This window comes from Bombus huntii, chromosome 3, assembly GCF_024542735.1.
Source record: "Bombus huntii isolate Logan2020A chromosome 3, iyBomHunt1.1, whole genome shotgun sequence".
Classification (NCBI taxonomy): domain Eukaryota; kingdom Metazoa; phylum Arthropoda; class Insecta; order Hymenoptera; family Apidae; genus Bombus; species Bombus huntii.
In genome coordinates, this window is record NC_066240.1 from 18,955,517 (window position 1) to 18,978,212 (window position 22,696).

The following is a 22,696-nucleotide window of genomic DNA, read 5'->3' on the forward strand; positions in this document are numbered from 1 at the left end:
AATTACACGCAAAATTAATAAAAAGTAAGTTGAAGATCTTCCAAATGTTAGTCCCAGTAGAATTCAGCGATTTTTGGTTGGTAGATGATTTCGAATTAGATTCGATGAGAGTTTCAGGTGTATTGTGATGTTTCAAAGCACTCGGTGGTTGCAGAAGCCTTCGAAGGTATCGATGGTTGCAAGGGTATCCGATGATTCAGAGGAAATCGGAGTTTTCCAAGCTATCCGGAAATTCCGATGGTATCGAGAAGCTTAGAACGAGCCATAGGTTGATGTCGGATATTCTCGAAACTTCCTCAAGTTCGGATGATATTGCTGACCTCTGAGCTAGCTGGACATCGTGTAGGTCTTTGACCTCCGTCATTCCACAGACACTGGAATTCTGTCACCTTTTGCGAGACCTCTAACCACTGATATCTGCCAAACGTTTGGATAGTCTTTAAACCTTCCACAAACACGAAACTTTTCGATGGCTGTGGAATTTCTAGCAACCCCGCGACTCTGAAATAATCTTTGGTCCTTTTAAAGTTTGATGGTAAGTCTTCCTCGAACCTCGGAACGATCGTCGAACTTCACGATGATCTTCGAATCCCGGAACGATCTTTGAACCTCAGAATGATCTTCGAATCTCAGAACGTTCTTTGAACTTTCATTCGCTACGTCGAACTTACAACGTTATAAACGATCAAGATTTTTTTGCTCACTGGTGAAAATTATTTTCAGTTGGGAACAGCCTCTTTCGGTGACCGATAAGCCTGATATTGTGCCAAAAAATTGCCTTTAGCTATCGAAAATCGTTCAAGATTCAACGATCACTGTCTTCTACTCGAACAAAAATTACCTTTTTCCTCGATGACGATCGATTTCAATCTGTGTCGTTTTTCGTGTAATGTTAAATCGTTAGATCATACGATACATAAATTAAGGGAAGATCGTAGAATATTAGAATAAACGAGCGTACTAGGATATTCATTATAAAAATGCGCGTTTGCATACTAAGTGAAATTACATTTGATCGTAATTCAAATGACAGATAATTGGCAACTACTCGACGCTAACTAGGTCGTATGAAGTAAATTTTACGACGTTTCGTTTTCATTGCTCTGTTGATGGCACGAACGTCACACGAGTAGTTCTGCGAGGGTATAAATATTGCGTTGCCTGTCGAACGGCAAGGGTGTGTTCTTTTCTCCACCCTCTTCTTCTTCCTTTTCTTGCGGTCGAACCGCGCGGGTGCAAGCGTCACGTCGGTTCAGAAAGCAAAAGCGGTTCGCTCGAGGGTTCTCGAAAGAAAAGATATGAGACTGAGGCACCATAGAAGAGAAACGTCGATAGAGAAAAGGAGAGAGAGAGGGGGGGGGGGGTTGGAAGTTGAAGAGGAGGCGCGTCGTCGCGTCCCGGTTAAAGAGGATTCGGTATCTTTGTTTGCTGGCGAATTAATCCGAGCTCAAGGCCACTTTTACGCGCAGCCGTCTCTGATCCTGTCTCATCCGCACGAGGACTATAGCCTCCTTTGGATTTTTTCATATCTGCCAAGCGTTAGCCACGGTGAGCCAAGTCCCCAAGGATTTTCCACGACTTTGTACGCTTATCCGGCTAAATTCCACCAACATTCTGCCACGATATACCATACGGGATTACTCGTTTTTAACGTAACTTCCTATTTTTCTTCAAGATCATATCGTTTTAGTCGAATTCCAACGAAAGTCCATCCAAAGTTAATCTTTTCAAAAATTCCTCCACGTTCCTTCGTACCGTATCGAAGGAATAAATCTGACGTATTCGACGTAACGTTAAAAGTTCCAATTAAAAAACAAAAACTACGAACCATTGTCAAGCACAATGAACCACAAACCACGTCACCATCGCTCAAAATCGCAATTCATTTCGAACTAGCCTATTAATTTGCCCTTTGAAATTTCGTTTCACGATCGTTGACGAAGGATTCTATGATTCGCGTTCGGAAAATATTTTTCCAAGGGTTGGTCGGTGGAATTAATGAGGGAAAAGTAAACGAGAGCGAAACGGAATTCCCTTTAACGTCCCGAGCTGTTAGCGTGACACGTAACAATCTCACCCCTTTCTATCTCTCTCTCTCTCTCTCTCTCTCTCTCTCTCTCTCTCTCTCTCTCGACTCATCCCTCGTATCGTCGCGATTCGCTCGCGAGCAATTAGCGCCAGGACCCGCTTACTCGTTAAGCTAATTACACGTGTACAAACTTGCAGTGGCTGTTAGACGAAAGGAGGACCGTCAAAAGTTCCCTTCCCCTGGTCGTTATAAGTGGAAAAGTAGGTGGCAGCGGTGCTCCGGTGACTGGAGGGTCACGCCGATGGTTCGCTGGAAACGCGAGCATCACCGCGTTACTGATTCTTCGCTTCTCATCTCTCTGTGACCGACTTAAGAAACTCCTCGAATACGTAAACGTACTGGGATTGTCGAACCAAGTTGAACGAGGCGCGACGATTATCAGCGCGATGGCGAGCTGCAGAGTAACGCGATCACAGAATGCAGGTGGCTCGAGAATACAAAGTTGCAACTTTGCTTCGATCGAATATTTAGCTCTTTCGCGTTCTTTCGGCCTTCAAAATTCTTTCTCTCCTTCGAAAGTGATTCTTCTCTCGTCTCCCACCGACACAGCAAGCTTTCTACGTACTTACGGGAAATTTCAAGATACCAAAATAAAAGGAATACTCGTAACGTACGAAATATACGAAATACTCAAAGTAGACAGTCCTGATCATAATTTTTTAACAAATAGGAAAGAGTCTCTATCAGGTTCTATTTCCTTAGTCACGTTTATGAAGACATAATTTTACATAAAAAGTCGGCGATCTTTCGTAGTCGATCCTTTCGTATTTCATATTTTGCACCTTATTATACTTTATATTTCGTCCTTTTTAATTTGCGACTTTTAGGAATATTTTGAGAAATTTCAGATTCCGTGGTCAGACGACTCGCCTCGTTTCGGAGGTAACGCAATAGGTTCTTCTCTAGCTTATGTATAAAATTTGTTTGTTTAATGCAAATCTTCTTCGACTAATTGCAGGTGAACCGAGAGCGTTTGGTCTACCGACGGACGAACGCAGCGTGCTTATCTTAGACCGTTCAACGAGAATGTTTGACTCGAGTGCCTTAGATTATAATGCGAAAGAACGGTTCGCTATTACTTAAGGATGATCATACTACTCGTACATCTTCTGAAACTCAGAATGCATAGGAAAGGAGCGTAAAATTCACTTTATATCGACTGGCAACGATGGAGACACAGGGAAAGAAAGTCAACCGAAACAAATTCCTCCTAACTTTTCGAAAAGAATCGCACAAATTGGATCCGATCCACCATTTGATACAGTTGCGATAAAAAAATCAAAGAAGAAACGCGTCGTTCTACGCTGATCCGAATATCGATCGACTGCTGTAATAGCGATCGATCGGAAGGAAACAAAATTTCACGTAAGAAGAAACGAGGTTGTCCGAAGTATAGCGTCGTTAAAGTTATCAATCGACGTTGTAGAGAAACGGCTCTTTTGTTGGTGTTAATGAAGTTTCAGATCGAGTCGGGCTACCAACCTCTTAAGACAACTGACAGCCTTCCAGAAGCAAGTTTCAGCGTTGGATGGTGTATCTCCGCGAAACACCGACTTTGGGCGCGATCTTAGACGCACGAGAACTTCTCATGCGGTGAATAATTAAAAGTTTTAGGAGCTTTCACAGTCGTTGAGATTTAGAGCGGGCGTACTAAACGTCAGATTCTTCGCCAACTAGTAAATTACATCAAATCGTTGTTTCCGGTGTTGGGAAATGAAAGAAACTTTGCATTTTTTTTTTTTTCAAATATTATCGGCTCAGTTTATCGACCCCTAATGAAAAGAGCTCGTAATCGATTGTCTTTGATTCCTCGAATTACCGATAAAGATTTTACGTTGCGTACGAGATTTATAAAAGTCTCTCGATCTTAATAACAATTATAACGAAGTAAAATCTGAATAAATCGTTGCATATTGATATTAATATAACCCGGACGAACTGAATGAATCTTGTATATTAAAAGCAATTATTTATTTCCAACAACTTGAATCCCCCCCCTGCCAGAAACGTGGAATTTATTTGTCAGATGCATTAAACGCTAGTTAATTTATCGATTAAAATGATTAAGAGAATACAACGGTTTGGAATCTTCGAATAGTGCAGCGCTTTAATTAAGTGCAACAAGCTTTGAGATTTCATTCAGCTGTCGCGAAGAGCACGAATAATTTGGAATAATTCAGGATAGTGCTGCGCTTTGAGCAAGTGCAACAAGCTTTTATGATTCATTCCATTCAGTCGTGAGCCTCAACTCGAATAGTAAACAAAACAAATCTAATTAAAATAGTCCTTAGACTGTCTCTGGTGGCAGCAACTACCGTATCGATCGGAATTTCGAATTTAGATTTCAAATCGTATCATCGTGTTCAAGCAAACGCGGTAATTCATCGAGAACGTGACATAATAAAATTTTTGGTTTGGTAAAATTCATTATAATCGTTATTAAGATCGTCTGATCTATGTATGCGTGTAATACAGTTAATGAAATAGAAAGAATAAATATTGTCAGAAGAATTATTATGTTTGTACAACAGCGAGATAAAAATTACATTTTTCTAACGATATCTCAATGATATCAACTACGATCATTTCAATCGAATTATCCGCACGAGCTTCTGTAATGCGATGTAGCGATATCAAGAATATTTTCAAATTTTCATCGCACCTACCGTTTATTAGTTAAACAAGCAAAATGTAATCTCGAGTATATTAATATTTTAAGTAAAAGTGTTCTCTATGTATATAGTATCTATGCATGACACGAGATAAAGTAAAGTAAAAGGAAGATTTAATCATTGCAAGCTTAAATTTTCCAAGCTTTTTAACTGAAAACACCTTCCACGGCGTGATAAAGGTGTTTACTTGGGTTCTTGGCTTCGGTACGCGAAGAAGGTACAGTTAATAAGCCAGGATCTTGGATTTATTAACTTTTTAACTGGTCCGCGCGCTTCTGCAACATTCGCGGTCGCCCTGTATAATCTGTACACCGTGGAGAATCACGTTAATTTGATTTTTCCGTAGTCATTTTGAAAACTTGCCACTTATTAACTGCCTCAAAGTAAAAACGACCAAACTTCTGGCAGTAATTTCAAGTTTACGCGAAAGTGAATCCGCGTTTCACGTTGCAGGAACGTTGCTACGAGATCAATGGCGCTATCAATTATATCGCCGATATTAATAAACAAGCTATTGCCAAACATACGATACTTTCGTATCAGATATTAGAAGAATTTGCAAATATCATTTCTCCAACTCGTTCCTTCTGCATTCAAAATGAAAAGGTATTTTTCTGATTTTTGTTTCCTTTTTGTCAGTCTTTTAGAAATTTTTTTAGTTGCTTTCAAACATCAGATACAAAGTTCCTGCCGCAATTTTCTCTCTTTTTAGATAAATCGATACATTTGTAGAATCGATATAATTTTATAGAACGTGTTTCGGAATTCAATATTTTCAATTTCGTTTATGCATCTCGTCGCTCGAAACTTTACCGAACCATCACACGAATAACTATCGCGTGATTGCCAGCGGACAAACGTTCGCGTAAAAATGCTTTCAGCAGAAAATTTTTATTTTATTTTAGTATCCGTATTATTGTACCAATTTTATTACTTTAGAGCAAATAAATCCTTTCCATGTTCGTCGATAATTTACTCGTCAAGAATCACAATCGCAAATTATTAACTTCAAACGATGCTTAAAACCTCATTTTGCTACATCGTATCAGAGATCAACAAATAAATTCCTACGATCCACCAACGATAAAACCGCAGAGGCGCGTGAAAATCTCTCAAAAGCGTATTACGATATGTACCTAGGTTATCGAGAATCCGATAATGTTTATTTAACAAAAGCCCTCGTATTCGTATGAAAATCGTTACTCTTGAAATATTTTCCAAAAAAAAAAAAACTTTAATTTATTGAACCCCGGAATACTTCATATTGCCTTACCATGGCTTCGTTGTAATTTCGTAACGAATACTTCACATTCTCCTTAAAAAGATTGGCGAATGCATAGACTGTGGATTATATTGGGTCGTCCGAAAAGTTTCTTTCGTTTTAGAAGGAAATAATGGATGCACGACATTTTCTGTTTTATATTATTTTATCGAATTATCTGTGATTCATTTTGTTCTATCGAAATAAAGATCACAACGTTCGATAGATTAGGTTTCGTATTTGTACAAAGATGCGTCGTTGTAAAAGACGTGTCTGTAAAAGAAAGATATTTTTCCGACAACCTAACACATACACATAGTGCAATTTTGACAAAATCGAGAAGAATAAAAATTTGTAGAATATACGAAGCGAGACATACGCTTACGATATTCGCTATTTAGATAAAACGAACGACAATCGATTTAACTTTTTTAATTATAACCACATTTCGTTCATCGCCAGACATCGCCAAACGATTCAAAACGCGTGCACGCAATCGCCTTATCAGGTCTCGAGACAACAACTTGCCTTCGCTTAAGGAGATTGAATCACAAGAAACGCAAGCAGAATATGCTCGTAGCTTGGTCGTTCGAAAACACGGGGTTTGCGCGCGATATTGCCAGGTTCGACAGCGATTTATCAACGAGGTACCGCGAGGTACACAATAAGCGGAACGGAAACATTTGCCGCTATTTCCTAACGCGCGACGTTCTTTTTATCGCCGATGCTCGAGCGGAACTCGTCGTTGCGACGTCGAATAACGTCGCTGAAGGAAAGGAAACTCGTTGTCCCGCGGAGACAGCGAGGCGCGGCGCAAATTTATCGCCATCTCTTCAACGGATTTATATACCAGCGCGGGATGATTTTTACGCGAACGAGGCAACAGCTTCTTCTTCTTCTTCTTCTTCTTCTTCTTCTTCTTCTTCGGGAAATGGAAGGTTGTATTATAGCGAAATGGTACTAGCTTCGTACCATTGCGAGAAGACGGCATGGTTCGCTTAAAGTGGCCACCGAGGAACAAAGTTGTAACGTTCGTTGCAAAGTTTCCAGCCGAGTTGGTTTGCATCGATGGTGAAAGAGATTAAATCGATGGAAACTGTTTTGGTATTGCAACGTTCAATGGAATTCGATAGGTTTAAGAGATTAAAGGATTAGGTCTGAACGCGTTGTAATTGAGTTTCGTGGGTTATGTGTTTTATAGATTACGTGTTTTGTAAGTAATACGTATTTTAGACCATACTGTAGTCAGCAGGAAATTTCAATATTCTACCATTCTGCGTTCGGATGTCCTTACGCACACTTGCTTTCTGAATTTCTTCTTCCTTCCTCTTTGCCCGAGGCGAGCTAATTTAAATTCGGAAATTGAAGCAAGACACTGATATATTAATGAAATTAACGTAAAACAAAGCGAATATCGTATATGGAAATACACGTATCTCGTAAATCGGATACAGGTATTTTCTTTCGCAGTTCGATCTTGCAAAGCGCAATTAAAATACAATTATTGCCATGTTTTACCGCGATATTCGTGAAATTATCGAAAATTAAATGATATCGAGGAGAACAAAGACGCGATAAAACGCAAACTTTCTACGGCGAGGAAAATAATCTTACGGGAACGTTCCATTAGCTACCACGCGAATGGATCATTAGAGGTACAAAATACAATATTTTTCCAACCGCTACGATCGAACTCTGCGTCGGCCAATTGAATTAAACCAAGGAAAAACATTTTACTAATGTCATAAATACATAAAACTCTATTAAACGGACCACGTTCGGAAATTTTATCCATATTAAAATTTATTATTTCAAATATTAAAAAAATATTCCTACAATCAACGACGAATATTGTATCAAATGCAGTACACATATGTATAATTTATCGTGTATTTTCAAAAGTAAATTACAATTCTCAATGATATTTATTTACTTAACAGCTATTTATCGATACTTGTTAATATTTATTATTATTTATTTACTGACACCTATTTAATAATTCTTATTTATTTGGATAAGAATTCTTCGCTGCTAATTATGAAATAATAAAAATTCTCAGTAAGAATCATATCATCGATCAAAAAGATACCGAGCTATTTTTCTTATAGAAAAGGACGTCCTCGACGAAAACGATGTAAATTTTTCGAGGAAATCTGACGCGAAACCGATTGTCGTCACAAACGATTTCACTCGATCGTCGAAACGACCACGAAACGAAGTTAACTGTAAAATGAAACTTTAGTGGCTTACATCAGACTGACAAAGGACACGGGCGCGTGTCACGCCGATAAAATCTCTTCTAGTCGAACGGCGACGAAATTAAGAGGAAAATATTTGACCGTCGTTCGACAGAATTTTCTTCCTATGAAAGTTAGAGTAAATGCGAAGAGGAGAAACGATAACGGATAAAACAAACGCAACCAGATATTCCTCGTGAACGGAGAGTTAACAACGCAAAGCTTTTAGGAACGAGAAAGCACGAGAAGCAGAAAGAAAGAAAGACAATGTCGAACTGGCAATTGGGACGGAATCGATATCCGCTGGTTTATTTTTCTAAGAGATTTACCGATTTACCGAATCCATTTTTTCGCGTGTATAACTCCGTCTTGATTGCGATACAGTTTTGCGGAAACTTTTTATCACAGCTGTGCTAGAAATTAGAGACAGAGCACGTTAACTGCTTCCTTGCGATATATTATCATACGATATAGTAGAGGAAAATTTGTTCTTCGATAGTTTGTCGCTTCGTTAAATTCTAATACAAACGAAAAATCGTACGTCGCGCTCTAAAAACTTTGTAGAATTTATGGCGCAACAGCGACGTAATAAAACGAATTATTCCGTGAAGCAAGATTTTGCCAAAGGAAAATCCTCCGAAAGGATAGGAAAAACACAAGAGTTTCGTGAAAAGGGAAGCACGATCGCGTGAGAAAACTGTGGATAACGTCATTTCTGAAATTCTTTAAGAAACGTCCTGGTCGCTGAATTCACTGCGAGATTATACAACTGATGCTCCGCCGAGGATCGAAATATGTACGAGCACTGGCTGCAATGTCGAGGAAAGAAGAGAAATGAGGATTTACCTTAAGCGTATCCTGCAGGTTTTGTACTCTACAGTGCATATATACTTGAGCACCGAGTTGCACGGTAATGTTGCTCTCTGGATCTTCGAAAAAGGGCCTCGGCTCCGGAGTGCCGCCCGTCTCTGTTGCGAAACTTTCCACCTCGTATACCTGTAAATCACAAGGAAAACATTTCACAAATTCCCCTGACATTTTTGTCTCGCGTTTTTTATGCAAATCTCCTATCCCAATCCTATTCAACATTTTTATTACGTCGGTGAATTGCGTCTTACTATTATCCGTAGCGTATTATTATCCTCGTTGCTGTAACGAAATCGTTTTAGCAAAATTATCGTCCGCTTATCGGATTTTTCCATTTCTATCGCAACGTATTAGGTCGTCCGAAAAGTTTCTTTCGTTTTATAAGGCGCGACATTTTCCGTTTTATGTTATTTTATCGAATTACCTACGATCCATTTTGCTCTATCAAAATAAAGATCGCAACAGATTCGACAACAGATTAGGTTTGTTAGACACGTTCGTATAAAGATGCGTCATTAAAAAAGACGTGTCCGTAAAAGAAAGACACTTTTCCGACAACCTAATACAAACACCGTTTCGATAACATAAAAAGATGGATAAATTGCATAAAGAGGATCTCGGTGAAGAGAAAAAGAAGAATTTTGTTTCTCAATAATTTTCATCTACTTCCGTCCAATTTGCCATCTGACGTATTAACGTACAAATAATATAATAACACGATACTTGGGTTTCGTCGAAAGGCTATAAATTACAGAAGAAGAATCTCGATAAGAAGCAAGGGAAGAATTTAGGTCGAAGAGAAAACAGATTGGCCGCTTTGTTAAAAGTAACGTAAATATTTGAAAGGACTTTTGTCGTGTTCAGCTTCGCGTCGTCATAAAGAGATTACCGCTTTGTCCAACAAGCAGCTGGAGAAACGCGACAAAAAGTGGGCTTCGTAGCTTTTCGAAAAGACATTTTAACTGCTCATTCCAATTATACAGCCGACTTACCTCGGTAAAAGGCGAACTGAGCTCATGCCAGAACGACCTCGGCAGGTTTTCCAGTCCAGGAAACGGCTTAGCACCTGAAACAATTTAGAACCAGATTATACGTTTCGCAGTCTAAGCTTTATTACACGGATACAACGATATAATTAAACTTTCCCGCAGATTTACTGCCCTCTCTTATATCCACACTTCTCGTTACAATAAACCAACGACACCCTTGATTATTCGAACGAATACGAGCGTGGTTAGCCTGATTAATCGATTCGACGTACATTATTCCATGATAACGAAAATTTCATTAAACGCCATAGAAACGTTCGACCGATTAAACAGGTATTATAGGTAACCGAATTGGCCTCGTTACGCGGTCCTCCAACGTATGATATTCCTCATAATCGTTCGAAGGATACAATTTTCACGCTTTGATTCGATTTCACGACGAAAGTTAATTTCAAATCTTTATCTCGTTTTATCGATTTTTAAATCTTACATCGTGTTTAAATCGACGTAATCTTACGTCGACGGATAAAAGCATACTTAACGTTGTACGATAAAGTTTAGCTTTGTCATCGAATTAAACTCGAGGGGAACTTGAAAAAGATCGACGATAGAAAAGCGCAAAAAAATGATTCAAAGTATACGATAGAGCGAAATACAGTTAAAATTCTGTTGCGCTTAATAAAATTTAGCGGCTTCATGGATATCTATTTACTACGAAACCACGTACGTGTGTTCGCTCTGGTATTTTCGCGTCTGACACGTTTCCGTTGGGAAAACATTTATACTTTTTTATTATTCCGAAATATAACTAAAGCCAAACGAGTAAAACTTTTATCTAAAAAATGTTTTTGATGGATGCATGAAAAAATGGTATGCATGACGTGGTTATAAAACAAAATCAATCGATGCATTTTTTCATTGCGGCAATGCGTGGTATTTCTATTGTTCGTGTGTGTATTTCATACTGTACTGGGTTAAGCTTCGAAGCTAAGCTCGTAGGATTAACAATTATATATCGACGATCCCGTGATCTCGTTATTTAAATCTTATGGGGAATGTTCTAAACGTATTAGATAGGAAATTCATAGAAATATGCCAAAAATTTCGATCTTTAAAACGACCAGAGAAAATACAAATAAGAAAAGTCGTTATTCACGATCGATAAGATTTTTACCGCAACATGGAACGAACAGATTCTTTATATTTCGAGTAAACGGATTAACTGGTGTTGCCTCTTAACGAACAAATCTTCGTTTCTCCGACGAGACGAAAGAAACGAAAGAGACTCGGTTGGCAAGAAAGAAACGAAAGTTTTCTCGGCGATCGTTCGAAATCACCATAGTAAACCGAGATCAACGTCAGAACGTAGATCCCGTGCCTGGATTCTGTTTTGCAAAGAAAAACAAAACGTTGTCAGTTGTCGGGTCGGAGAAAAGCAATGACGCCGCGTGCAAACAGCAACGACCACGTCGTTAGTGTAATAGACGCAGAAAATCGAATTACTACGGAAACAATGGCCAAGTTGGAGAACGAGTGCAGCGCAGTGGAAAAGTTTTTCACTTTGCAAGGGGGAGTAGAAGGAAACTCGTTCGACTGTCGACGAATAGAATGGCCTTATCAGCAGCCAGCACACGCGGCCGTACGCGACTTTCCAAGACGATACACATAAATGTATTCCCCTCGCAAGGCTACACGCCGCGTCGGATACCAGAGAACAAGGGAAAACTTTGAAATAAGAGATCGGCCGTAAAAAGCACGAATAGAGAAGGTTGACAGTGTTCTCCTATTGAGTTATGCTCGTAACAATGATTATATCTCGCTGAAACTTAATAAAGCAAGGCCGTATCTGTAACGAAGTTTACTTCAAACTCCAATTTTAGTTTTGATTTTTCATATTACTCGATGCAAATTATTAAATAGAAATTGTTAGATGCGAGAGAAACTGTATGGAAACTTCGAATAAGGGTCTGTAGCACATTTTCGTCAAAGTTCAACTTTTTAATTAATTACCCCGCTAGACGAGTTTGACAACTTTCGTCGGTCGTTCGTTTAAGAACATCGCTTTGCAATTTTCCAGTTGTAAAATACTCTGAGAAACGAAAACAGACGAACAAACGTAAAGAACCATGTACTATAGCAGCCATGTATTACAACGTGTTGGCAAGTTTAGGCACGTGAAGCTCGATGGTCACAAATATAGGAAGCTTGAATCCGCGATTGGTAAGAGGCCACAAAAGTTCCAATAACGAACATAGTTTAACACTTTGGTCATTGGTGACCGGAGCACCTGAACTTCTTACAATTGTAAAAATTGTATGAAAATTGACAATTGGAACATTTTAAATATCGATAAATAGAGGATACTTTGAAATAAAAAGTATCCCATTGAGCGATTAAACATTTTTATTAGAACATCGATAAAAAAAATGAGAACAAATCTTGCATCTAACGGTGCACTGTGTTAAAACACTTTAAACGTAAATGTGGCTCGTCGATACAATCTGGACGATAGGTGGTCACCTTTTTGGTCCGATTCTTAGCAATTTTTCGTCCCAACTGTTTAACATTTTTTTTATACCACTCTCTGCAAAATTTTCCTGCCAGATAAGCTTGCCCTTCTTTCTTCCGCGTTTCGTATCGCAATCTTTGTCGAATAAGTATATTTCACGGCTCTGATGAACGACATTGTGTAAGGTGCATTGCGATTGCCATTCTAAAATCCGATACCTTGACTTTTGTTTTTGTCACTCGTTTATGGAGTATCATCGCGTTTGAAATTGATGTATTTAACGATAACTCTAAAGTTAATTTTATGTACCACTCGAGGGTTCTTCTATGTGGTGTAGAATACGCTATCGTTTGATTTGATAAATCTACGGCACATGTTTCTCTGTTGTGATCTACCACTATCATTGGTTTATCGCAAACATAATTTTTTTTACCTCTACCATTTCAGCCGAATGTTTCGTCGAAATCATAAAAATAATCGTAATACTGTTTACTAATATCTTCTACGCGTTTCAACGATATATTCTGCACGTTTTGCTTACGACGAAATAACGAGTGCGAATGATTTGTCGAAATAAACGAAGCCTCGTTATAATATGTCGCTATCGACTGTTACCAAGGCGCCACGGTGGTCACCCGTGACCACCAATAAGATAAACGGTCCATTGGGGAAGAACGTTGTCTTACATCGTCGATTTATTATTATTTTGCCATTATATGCTTCGAATAATAAAAATACTCCCGTGGCGTCCTGAGCGAAACGTGTGATTTTGACGTGGCAGTCAAAGTGTTAACCACAAGACCATGGAAATTTGTATCAAGTATCCTGTGGTCGTAGGGTATACCTCTAACATCAGAACAGTGAAACTCATAGCGTCAGCGACTTGACGTCAACTCGAATAACGTTAACTTGAAATAATCTTGAAATCATCAGACGTAGCACTAAACTACGCGCCAGAATCGTAAAATTCGGGAAATTTGAATGCTTATGAAATTTTTAAATCACTGACTATAATTCTTTAGTAGGTGTCAAAGTCATAGAATTCGACAAGGATGCGTATTTTCAACTTTACCAAAGTCTACATTTAGTTCAGTAAAATTTCACATCGTCTAACTAACAGATATGTAGCAGTGTTATATAAAAATTGAACGAAGTGGTAGGCTAAATCAGAGCACATTATAGAAATACGAATCATTTATTCGTTTCGATTAATTTAAGGTATTGATCACATTATTTAGAGAATATTAGAGTCGACATCATCGTAGGATGCAGAATTCAGGGCTCTGGCACCTTCGCTTGATTCGACTGTCTCGAAATCATCCACGCTGCAACCCTCATGACCGACCTCCTTAGTATCCAGTTCCATGATCGTTTGTGTCGCATGTTACAACCACAGGTTACCGATATCGAAGTTCATTAAACAAGGGTCATCTGTGTCGCGTTTCACCAGCTGGGAATCTCGATATCGAATTTCCTGACTATCAAAGTTACTATAACCGAAAACTGATACGAAACAATCGAATGTAACTTCCCTTTACGCGAACAATTAATTTTTTTTTTTATCGCGAGATATTCGATTTCAAACGATAAGCTTCGAAATGATCGAAAGAATACAGTTTTTGAAATGTACTATTTTCTTTTTAGTAGAGGATGTTATTTTTTAATACTGAAACTGCCAAGCTGGTCAAAACGACAGACTTTCGTTTTCGCAAAAAACATAAACGCGCACATATCATTAGCGAAGCTAATGTTTAATTTTACCGAGATAGAAATATAGTTACGCGCACTCGTATCGAACGATACGCGGTAAAAATTTGAAAAACGCGTGGCAAGTAGTAGAAAACGAGGAAACTGGTTAATCGAGGTTCGATAAACGGATCGCAGCACCCTTTTACACTTTGACAAGTACCAGCCATTTTGACTGCTATTCGTACAAATAACCTTGATACAAAATTATTTTCAGTTTGAATACATAAAAAACGAAATAAAATTCATTATATCATTCTTTTAGTTATCGTTGCGAAAGTCATTACATCATTGCGGAACAAAAATATAACACGAAGTAGGAATTTTAAAATAAAATTGTAAGGCCAGCCAATTTGACTGGTGTGCTGGTTCTAATGTTAACGACATATCTACGAAAGCAGATTTCAATCGATCGATGCAATGCGTCCGAGCAGAGACGCGATCGACTACTGCAATAATAACTCTGTTTAATCGCTCTTTCTTCGGTTTGTAATTTCGCCGAGGCTGGAATGAAGTGCCGCTCGTTAATTTAATCGCCTTCGGCTCGCAGCTGCGTGCTTCTCGCATCGTTTCACTCTGCGATCCCCAGATATGCACGCGTATGCCTGCGCATATATCGAAACAATTCTTGCATAATTCCCGCGGTGATCGCGCAGCTATTCGTCGCGAATAAAATCGAAACACGCGCGGGCTCTTCCATTTGTATTCGTATGGCACTCGTTCGGCTTGTTAATTTACTGTCCCTTTTTAACGCATTCACCCGAACACGATGTTTCCGACGTTCGAATCTTGATCAAATAAAAGAATAACAGAGGATGGTAAACGTACAGTGTGTTCGTTGAATGTTTAAGGAGCGAAAATATTGAGATATCGCGCTACAGTATCTCGATCATAGCACGCAATTCGCACATTCGTGGTCGGCCGGATATTTAAACGAATATATAGGTAAATTTTTACATTTCTGTCAAGACAAACGGAGAAAATTTAATTACATTAATTAAACACATAAATATATTATTTGTTTATCGGATTTGCTTTCGGTTGAAAAGCGAAAATCGCGTCATCTTGTCTATCGATGTGTTTCGAGATTACGTTCGAAACACACATAGAGCGTTTAGAAAACTTGAAATAAATACAATCGTCGAGAGAACGTCGTACTTACAAGTTAAAACGATCTTTACCAAATATATAAACGTAATTAATGCGTACCAACTAGTTCGATAAGAAATAGTACGGTAAGATGTTAAACCCGAACGTCTAAGCATAGGAACCGCTAACTTTCATAACGTAAAAGTAATTTGAAGTTGTAAAACCTTCTCCCAGGAGCATACTGAGATTGAGGCTACGGTAGCTTCTAAACTCCATACAAAACACTTTGTACCGTAAACTTTACGCGAAAATCGTTACCTGTTACGGAAAAAACGCTCCTCTAAAAATCGAAAAACTTGGAACAACATTAAAAACTTCCAAGGCTCCAGCCACCTATGCTATACTTTACCAAGCGCTAAACCGTTAAAACTTCCGATCACTTCGACATTTTAGCATATTTATTCCATTCTGTGCTTTTTAATGTCTTAATATACTCCGTTCTATGATTTTCCACATCTTCGAACGTTACGTCTCTCTTGCGATATTTAATTAACGAGTGCAACAATTCGTACACGTTGTATATATAGCACGTAGATCGTTAATAAAAAAAAAATATCACGAGCTCGATTAAAATAAAGGAAGAATTCTTAGCGTTCGTGACCTTTTCGCTCCAACGTGAAACGTTTCATTCGAGCGCGAAAGCTGATCGCCTTCAAAAGAAAGTACGAGACGAAAGGTTGTTCGTTCGTTAAGACAAGAACGAGAATTAACGTAAAAAAAACGGAACATAATCTAATACGGTGAGATTAGATGAAAGCAGCAGAATTAAAGTTACATAATCGAAAAATAAGGTTAGAATCGATCGTTGAAAGAGTAGCTGCAGAATTTAGAATCCTATGAAAATCTCTGCTTTGCGGAGAACGGGGCATTAAAATTAAGGGAAACGTGAAATGTAACAAAGTAAGCGACTTTTTGCGGCATTATTGTCGCGTTACCCGCGATTGAAAAGCTGGAAAAAGTAATAAAGTTCCTTTGAGTCGAAACCGGAGAAACTGAGCAATCTCCGTCGGTTATAAAGGCCGTGGCGGCTGAAAGAGACACAGCCAGCCGAGGGAAATAAAGTAAGGAAAGTAGAATTCGAGAGACCGCAAGGGGAAGCAATATCTTTCCATCAAATTCGGCGGTTGAAACGGCGTTGGGCCGTTCTTCCGGAAAGACTTACAACATGGAAACCAGCCGTTTTTATTTCCACCGGTGAAAAAGATACTAGCCGGTTCCGAGTTATTTGCCGAAAAACCGTTTTAACGTATCTAACCGCGAAACTATCTCGGTTTCTCCTTGAATTTTCGACCGCTGCTACACAAGGGATCCATCCCTTCCAGCGATCGTAGTACGAGGAAGCGATTGCTTCGTTTTTTTTTTTTTTTTTTTTTTTTGAGAAAATGCAATTTGAAAATTTACTTTTTACGTGTGAAACTGGCTAATTGTCGATTGAATAGAACGAATATTTAAGGTCTCGTTTCCAAGGGAATAAAGTTTGAACATAGGTATTTAATTAAGAATCCGCCTTGTCCTCGTTCTCGATCAATTTTCAAATTTCCAAACTAGAAATTCTACGTTTTCGATTTGTTTTCATAACCGTGGAAAATTCCTCCTCTTTATTATTCGCTGCTGTACACTCCGAAATTATCCGAGTTCAAGCACACCCGATAAACTTTCAAGCTCGATTTTCTTCGAAACAAACGATCGTACGAACAAACTTTATCCTACGTTTTCGACTTATTTTTTCACCTAGGATCTTCCTTGTACCGATCGTATTGTGATTACTGCGTTACACTTTTCTAAGCTCGTCGATGCGTTTGGTTTCCCCAAACCGATTTCTCTGCTCCGGTTTCAAACGATTTTAGATAGGACAACGGGATAATCCTGGGAAAATTTATCAGCTCGAAGCAAGATAGAGAAAGAGCCTGGAGAAGGGAGAAGCAGAGAGAGAAATGGTCCTTTCTGGTAGGACCAATCTCGGAAGCTGAATTCAACGACTATACGGCTATACAGAGTGGCGAAAGAGAGAAGAAACGAAAGGACTTCTAATATCTGCTAGAAAGACGGATGCACATAATCTTGCAAGAAGGATAAACGCGGTTACCGGTCAGGATTTCGAAATACGTCTCGGGAATGTCGTCCGTAGTATTACTCGACCGGTTCGTATCAAGCTCCGTGGTACAAAGGAAATTGTTTGCGAAGGCAACCGCGTTTTAAACTGCTTCGATGATACGACTCCTCCTTTCTTCCAATTTTTGTTGCGAGGAAAATAATAAAATAAGAAACTGTAATAAATAATGTAGGTATATTTATCAATGATAGGATATAAATGGAAATATTATCAAGTTACTTAAATTTAGTTATCTAAATTAAGTAATATTTACTTATTTATAATACTTACTTATAAATTATACGTATCTATAATAAGTATTAACTTATTATAAATAATCAGTCATGTCACTGCGCCACGCCAGAAAAATTACTGAAAATTCTCAACGCGAGAATTGATTGTAATTTTAATAAATAAATAATACAAAAAAAAGTTACTTAAATTTGTTAAAATGTCCAGATATTTATATGTCGGGTTAATGTTGGAATTTTGGGCGTTTGACGAATCTTCATTCGAATTTGCCATCGTGGTTACAGCTGATATTTATTGGTACAAATGTGATTATTACAAGAAGCTACAAGTAATAGCGGCGATCGGATGGTCGAAATGTCGATGACAATGAACTCAGGTTCGATAACGAATCCACGGCCAACGGGACGACGAATGCGATGTGATACACGATCCTGATGTCACTCAACGTGCAAGTAGTACTCCTCTGAATAGACTCTATAGAATCAATCGCGGTCCAAGTGGAACTGCCCTCATATAGTCCTCTCCCCACCTCGCGGGTCGATCTTTGTTTTTAAGGAGAGCTATATAATTATTCCATACCTCTGTTAGGTACACGTCCCTCCAGTGACCGTGGCTACGTTCAGTGACCCGTTATATCACCTGGAGCCCAAGCCCATAGTCATAAAATTGGATTAGAACATTACAACTATTTCTTAGTTTTGTTACTTAAGTGTAGCTATAGTAAAAGCGTGGACTAAGGTATTAGGGTTTCCTCCAACATTCCAAAAGGGAGGCCCCGATGTCCTTTCATCACCGACATATATTTGTAATTAACATAAGATGAAACAAACTAAACCGATCATATTTTCTTACAGCATTTTCCAATTTCAAATTGAACAACGTAAGTGGCGGTTTTCGAATCGAAAACCACATCGAACGGTACGTGACTTGTCGCTCGGTACAGCGTCGAATTTATGGATCCTATCCGTGGCCATGGGATTTATGGGAATCCAATGCCTTAATTGGAAAATTATAGGACAATGTCTGGAAGCGGACCGTTCGTCCCACAGCCCGTTACTCAACGCGTATAATCGACCCCTCACTGATAGCTGACTTTCACAATCGCGCCTCGATATTTTCTGTCTCCATGAGACAAGGAATCAGATATCCTGAATTCCAGCTAACGCGAACACAACTGCAGAAACCAACTGCGACCTGACCGAATTTCTGTCAGCAGTCGTTAAAACGCGACTGGTCTTTTAAATTCCGATTTAAAAATGACAAATATTTGGTTAGCAACTAAGCGGATCTTGTCATTTGATGATAATGAGAAAATCCGCGATCGCTTACTTTCCGACCCAATATATATGTTTTCCCTCTTTACTATCCACTGCGAAAAAGTAAAGAAATGTTTACGAGTTATTCGGATTTCTCTATCGAATATTTGGAAAGAAAAATATTTTATCGGTGTTTAACATTTTTTCTTTCTTTTTTTTTAATTTATTCGTTTAATCCACCTCTGAGGATTATTAGCGACTACAGTTGTATACAATTGTATTTCACAGACATGTACGATATTCCACTAAACTCACACGTTGTCCTTTGGTCATAAATACGTAAAATAATTTTTCACTTTTATTTTACCGTTTATAAGCGTTTATTTGTTAACACCTGTTATTTGGTAAAGTTCATTGTTGTTTTCAGTTTCATTTACCGAAGAATCGTTGATTCGATCGGTCCAACAATAAATAATATATTGCCAATTTGTAAAACAGCCGGTGTAAGTATCGCAGAGTAGAGTGTGAAATATCTGTCGAACAGCGTAAAAAAGGAAGAACGTTTCGAAACTATGTATTTGTTTCGATAGAACGAGGAATATTTGTTTATCCGCAAACCTTGATTCCAATTTGGTAAAAATCTGCATCGCGCTAATATTTGAACAATGCAAAATTGATATTGACAGCTGCCCTATATTCGTTCGAATCAAATTATCCCGCGTATCTAGCAAATTCAAGTAAATCGAATTAAACGCGAATGTTTCGAATAAAAGCGAAATAGGACAGAATATAGGTAAGAGCAAAAAATACAAAGTTCCACGATATCGTTCGCATAAAAGATATGTAAGTTACTTTTACGTACGGACTTCGGACGGACAATGAAAGAGTACGATTGTAGAGCGGAGAGAGTCGAATAAAAGACATTTAACCATGTGAAACAATTAACCGTTGGAAATTTACATACGCTTACCTAATGAGGTGGCGGCACACAAAACGTGTAGCTGGTGAACCAAAATGGAGGCCACCACGGCCGAAAGACGACTCAACATCGTAGTCGATTCTCAACTCATCTCTGTTTCGAAAGTTGAGACGCGGTGCCTCTCGTCTCCTTCCGATCTGAAATTTTAATACAACAATATTTAGTATCGATTCTTAATATTTCAAGATCGCATCAGCAAAACACGATAAATACATTTTTATTCATTTTCCTTTCTATTCTTATCTTCTCTTTACGTTTAACTTTATGCTTATTAATCTTCGCGTTTCGCGTTTCGAATTTCGTAACATTTCACTCGTAAAAACCAATTTTCAAATAGACATCTTTATATAAATCTTATCTTTCAGATATAAAGCTCGAAGCGTGCGGTGATAGATTATGTCGACAAATTGACACGGACGATTGAACCTTATCGTTGGATAATTAAAGATAAAGCGTGGAACAAGACGAATGCGGTCGTTAATTATACTCAGCCACCCCAGTGCACGATGTCAAACGATCCCGGCAAGCCTACCGAAATCCCCCTGGACTTGGAAATAACACCTCCGGTTGCCTGGGGCTGACCCAATCGGGTTCACGAGACACAAAGCCAGCCCAGAGATCAATGCGTTACTCCACCGATCTATGTATGTGTCCCAGAAAAAGGATCGACCCTTTCGCCAGTCGGATTAACAGTTTTACACGCTGAAAAGCCCGGTATACTCTCCAGTGTCTCGCTTCTTTGCAAATATCGTCTTAATGAATTTCTAACGGGTCCATTCCCCTTTTCGAAATTCATATTTCATTTGAATTATTTATAGGGGAAAAAAATTCCTGTCGAAGGATGGACGTTCGCGATCAATGCAAATTTGAAATTCAGGCGAAACCGATGCAAATACGGTAGAACATTTAATAGAATATCTTTCTGCTTTGCAATTTTTTTTTTTTTTTACTAATATTAAAATAATTCACTTTACGCGTGTATTGCTGTATTTAAATTTATCGTTCGTATCTAACGCGCCCTTATTTTTCGTACGTGTAATCGTTACGTGTTTAAAAATTCGTACCTCGCGTAGAACAAGTTCATTTTCCATTGATTTTAGCGAGATGATTATGAAATAACGAGAAAGAAAGGAAGTAGAAAATAATGGAAATGTAAGCACGTAATCTCTCGGTGGTCGTAACGTTTTATTCGATAATCATCGGATGAAAATCAGTGAACTAGTCCTTTAAACGTAGCTGCGTTCTGTCTCGAAATTTTGTCAATTTTCCATTACGCTATCGAAAGGTGTTTCCTACTTTCTACCTAAGAAATAAATTACATAGCATTACGCAACACGAGCGTAGAATAATATTGTTGAAACGCCATACGAGATTGCAAAAAAAAAAAAACACCAAATAAACTAACACGGATACGAAGATTTTAATGAACGCACGAGTTCGAAAACAATTTAACGCAACAAAATCCACAGGGAACAAATGCGGACTAAACAATTGCAACTTTGGCGGAGCGTATCGAGAAACGTTTAAAAAACGAGCAACCGAACAATAAAGGAAGACCAATTTGCCCGGTCGTTTCAAAAGAATCCGTAGGAAGAACGAAACTCGTCAGGCAGACAAAGCGAGTTCCCGTTCGAGTCAATCGCTTTGAACGACGTATGTAGACTCAAAGGCCGCAGTAAATCAGACGGTCGGTCCAAGTCAAATAGAAGATTGTTACCACGAAATTCCATGTGATTCAATTTGACCGGAAGTTCGACCGAAAACACGCTTCTCCCTCAAGTTTCCTGATGCCACCGTCCTAATGAATCTATCGGCAACTCTTGAACTCCGCACCGTCATGCCGCACCCTCGCAACCCTTTCACAGGGTCGTCACAATTCGTTCCATGTAACGTACGATTTAGACCCGTAGGCGAAAGCCTTCGCGGTTGCTCGCGAACCTATACGAACGATTATAACAGTCTTTTACGAGAGTGCGTTACGTGTGTTGTACGAAACACTTGGAAATTTCACTATCACCTATAGAAACATTTTACGAATATACAGAGTCGAGCGGTAGTCGTAGCGCAACCGGACAGGGAATGATCGATTCTAAATGAAAAAATAAGTGGAAGATATAGGATAAACATTTTTCATACGACGCTTTGTTTCTGAGAAAATCGAGTTTCCAAGTTGGTCAACTGCGTGCACTATCGTTTGGCTGAATATCGGCTAGGTGTATGAATAAACAATTCACAGGAGATTATTACACGCGTGAAAATAAGTAAGAAATGTGGAATAAGATTTTTCCAAACTGATACATTTCCAAATTTATGTTTCTCGAAGATGAAGCGTCTTACGAAAAAATATTATTCCACGCTTTTGACTTACTTTCAAACGTAGCTGAACCCTCTGTCGAATAATTACGCTCGTTTACGCAATTGGCAAAAATTGAAATATATTGGGCAAATCTTCAAACTTGACTTTCTCGACTACGAAGTTTCAAACGAAAAAATGTTATAGCAAATTTCTTTCTTATCCTTTCAGGTGGAATCATCCCTTGCTAGGTTGTACCGCGATTATCGCCCCACCCTGTGTCATTACGCGTTACACGAGACTCG

At 38.7% G+C, this 22,696-nt stretch overlaps 1 protein-coding gene across 1 annotated transcript in view; it reads right to left on the reverse strand.

Moving 5' to 3' along the window:
• Window positions 1-22,696, reverse strand: part of LOC126864130 (peroxidasin-like) — a 352,730-nt gene that overhangs the window by 235,551 nt on the left and 94,483 nt on the right. Inside the window, exons 3-5 of the mRNA XM_050615123.1 lie at window positions 20,090-20,235; window positions 10,119-10,192; window positions 9,106-9,255 (exon numbers count right to left, since the gene is read on the reverse strand). Of these exons, the coding sequence (XP_050471080.1) occupies window positions 9,106-9,255; window positions 10,119-10,192; window positions 20,090-20,168 (303 nt within the window). The 5' untranslated portion in view covers window positions 20,169-20,235. The remainder of the gene's footprint in view (window positions 1-9,105; window positions 9,256-10,118; window positions 10,193-20,089; window positions 20,236-22,696) is intronic.